Raw genomic sequence first — 3,541 nt, forward strand, 5'->3', positions numbered from 1 at the left:
GTGTGTGTGTGTGTGTGTGTGTGTGTGTGTGTGTGTGTGTGTGTGTGTGTATGTGTGTGCGTGTGTTTGTGTGTAGACGTATTTCTTGACATGCCTTACATGTGTTTGATAAGAATTTAAATGGAATACATATAACATTATACATTTCTTGATTTTCTCTGAAAGGTAAACATGTAGTAATAAATGGTGCTTCACTTCATCACTGCGAAGATACTCAGACAATTCTAAACGTAAAGAATCCAGAAGACTGCCAAGAGACATGCTCGCGAAAAGGATGCTTCGGAACAATGTTTCTTAAGTCAAAGAAAGTATGCAAAATGGTGATGTCTCTCAAGTATTATTTTCGGTTTATTGGTAACGAGGATAGTTATTTTGCTGGTATGTATTTTGTGTTTCCTGTTAATAAACATTCGTGTGAATGGCAGTGTGGTTAAGAAGCCCGCTTTGTAACCACATGATTTCGCGCAGCACCATGACCGTGTGTCTGCTCCAATCACTCTCGACTGACCAATACTTCATGAGTAAATTTGGTGTGTGAAAACTGTGTGGAAGTTCGTCGTATGTGTGTGTGTGTGTGTGTGTGTGTGTGTGTGTGTGTGTGTGTACGTGTGTGTGTGTGTGTGTGTCTGTCTGTCTGTGTGTCTGTCTGTCTGTCTGTTTGTCTGTGTGATGTGGTTGTGTGTGCGAGTATGTGTTTTTGTTCGGTATTTGTCCCCCATTCTGCTTGACAATCGGTGTTGCTGCGTTTACGTCCTTGTAACTTAGCGATTCGGCATAAGAAACTGATAGCATAAGTATAAGGCTTAAAACAAAATTAAGTATTAGGGTCGTTATGTTCGACTAAACCTTTGAAATCTGTACCCCAGTGTGACCGCAACCTAACTAAATCACGTAGAATATTCACAACATATTAGATCATTAGTCAAATTTCTGTGCGAAATTTTTCCATCTTTTTACATTCTGAATTCCTGCTCGATGACACTGGCACCAAAATATATCAATCTTAGTCTTATTTCCGGACAAACATTCATGGGGCAGAGAAGGAAGACCTATAAGGTATGCAATCGGTTGTCGTCCATGGAAACAAAACTTTTCCGATCTTCTCGGTCTTGTACCTTAGAAAAGATCATTCCAGTTGCAGATACATAGACAATCCTGGCGGGCAGACCTGACGTCTTACAGATATTTTCGGGTTGATTCAATTATTTATGCCTTTGCCCCTCATATAAATGGTGTTGTTTTGTATCAAAAGAAATTAATGAAGTTTCTCCTTCACAAACGATTACTTTCGAATTCACAATATTACAAACACTTGACACTCTGTTTCTCTTATAACAGAAATTGTTTCTACTTCTAGCCAAGGCCAAAACTTTTGTAGGAGGGTGAAGTAAATAAAAATCTACACTTATACTTATATGATACAAAGACCAGTGATGCAATAACCTTTTATTGTTTAATATGTGTGTATATATATATATATATATATATATATATATATATAATAGGAAGCCGGAATAGAATAGGAAGCAGGACAATTGAGAAGGAAAACAAACTATGCTGGATCGTAGATATAGCATGCCCAGCTGACATGTTATGCGATAAGGAAGAAAGAAAAGTTGAGAGATATGACAGGTTAGCTTGGGAGGTTAAGCAGTTGTGGTCGATGAAAAGGGTAGCAATAGCAACAATAATTGTTGGAGCCCTGTGAACAGTGAGCAAAAATCCCGAGAAGTACGTGGAACAAATAGGGGTTGCAAAAAAGGGTGGAGCACTTGCAGAAAACAGCACTGCTTGAAACCGTTCGAATACTCCGGAAGGTGCTCGAAAAATAAGAGGTGTTACCTTAGTTCACTGGTAGTGAACAGCTGACACTGTAGTACATCTCCAGCGTTAGAAGCTGTGCAAAAGCAATAATAATAATAATAATAATAATAATAATAATAATAATAATAATAATAATAATCTTTTCTACTATAGGCACAAGGCCTGAAATTTCGGAGGAGGGTTTAAAGCGATTATATCGATCCCAGCGTTTCACTGTTACTTATTTTATCGACCACGAAAGGATGAAAGACAAAGTCGAGCTCAGTGGAATTTGAATTAAAACCGTAAAAACGGACGGAATGCCGCTAAGCATTTGCCCGGTTTGCAAATGATTTTGCCAGATCGCTTCCTCAATAATAATAATAATAATAATAATAATAATAATAATAATAATAATAATAATAATCCCTTTTACTAAAGTCACAAAGCCTGATATTTTGGGGGAGGGGAAAAATTCTACCAAGAATGAAAACTTAACTAAGTCAAATCATCGATATTAACAATAGTTTTTAAGTATTTTTAACTATTAATAATAGTTTCAGAGGATAAGAAGTCAATGACATCGATCCCAGGGCTCAGCTGGAACTTACTTTATCGATCCCGAAAGGATGAAAAGCAAATTCGATCTTGGCAGAATTTGAACTCAGAACATGAAGACAGGCGAAATGCCACTAAGCATTTTGCCGGGTGTGCTACGATCCTACCAGCTCGCATAATAATAATTTAATGGCCTGTCAATGTATACAGTGAGTTCTTTTTCTCTAGGAGTTGGGAAGACACTCGGAAAAAATGGTAAGAAAATTGATGCAAGAAAAAATAATAATAGTAATAGTAATAATAATAATCTTTGAGGCAGTACCAGACAGTGACACTCATGGCTTCTCATCTTAACTAATTGAAAGTGTTATCATGTACTTTGTTTTATCTTGGTATAAAAGATGGGTTACAGCAAATATTCTGCTACAAATTTGCTTGTCAGTTGTTTGACCATAAGCAGTTGAGCATGTCCCTTAGTGGCTGACGATATGTGCATCTCTGATTACGAACAGAAGTAGTAAAGGGGCATCATAGACGTGTTAAGAAGAAGAATTCGGAGTTTGAATACTTCACCTAAGGAAACATGGGTGCTTCGTTCAACATCGTTAAACAACCCTTATTCAAGGATCATTTGAGCGGGATGACCCACTCGACCTGAAAAAAAATTCTAACTAAGCCCCACCAGCAAGGTCATGCGCTGTTGATCGTGATATGAGATCACTATGTCGTGCACATTTGGTTGTGATGCATGTGCCTGGTGTATCCTTATCAGGCTGGTAGTCATGATGGGTATACTGGGCTTCGTATATGTTACCCTGGTGTCACTTTGATGACATGCGCTGCTCTCTCACTCTATAAGAACAATAGACAAGATTGATAACTACCGACTAATAAAAAAGGAAATTGCAAGAATGTGAAGTACGAAGAGAGTGTCTAAAAGAATTGTGAGCACGACGGGCAAAATGCTTAGATTCATCTCGTCCTTCTTTATGTCCTGAGTTCAAATTTCACCGTGCTTGACTTAAGGGGTCGATGACTTACGAACCAGTTGAACATTGGGGTAGATGTAACAGAGTTGCACCCTCGCTACAAATTTCCGGCCTTGGGTCTTGTGCCTATTGTACAAAGTGTGTGTGTGTGTGTGTGTGTGTGTGTGTGTGTGTGTGTGTGTGTGTGTGTG

The 3,541-nt window shown here is 38.3% G+C and overlaps 1 protein-coding gene across 1 annotated transcript in view; it reads left to right on the forward strand.

Moving 5' to 3' along the window:
- LOC128247369 (zonadhesin-like) overlaps positions 1–434 on the forward strand; it is a 60,192-nt gene extending 59,758 nt beyond the window's left edge. The window contains exon 16 of the mRNA XM_052966739.1: positions 166–434. Within this exon, the coding sequence (XP_052822699.1) occupies positions 166–434 (269 nt within the window). The remainder of the gene's footprint in view (positions 1–165) is intronic.
- The last annotated feature ends 3,107 nt before the right edge of the window (positions 435–3,541 follow it).

Source organism: Octopus bimaculoides, chromosome 3, assembly GCF_001194135.2.
Source record: "Octopus bimaculoides isolate UCB-OBI-ISO-001 chromosome 3, ASM119413v2, whole genome shotgun sequence".
NCBI classification, from domain to species: Eukaryota; Metazoa; Mollusca; class Cephalopoda; order Octopoda; family Octopodidae; genus Octopus; species Octopus bimaculoides.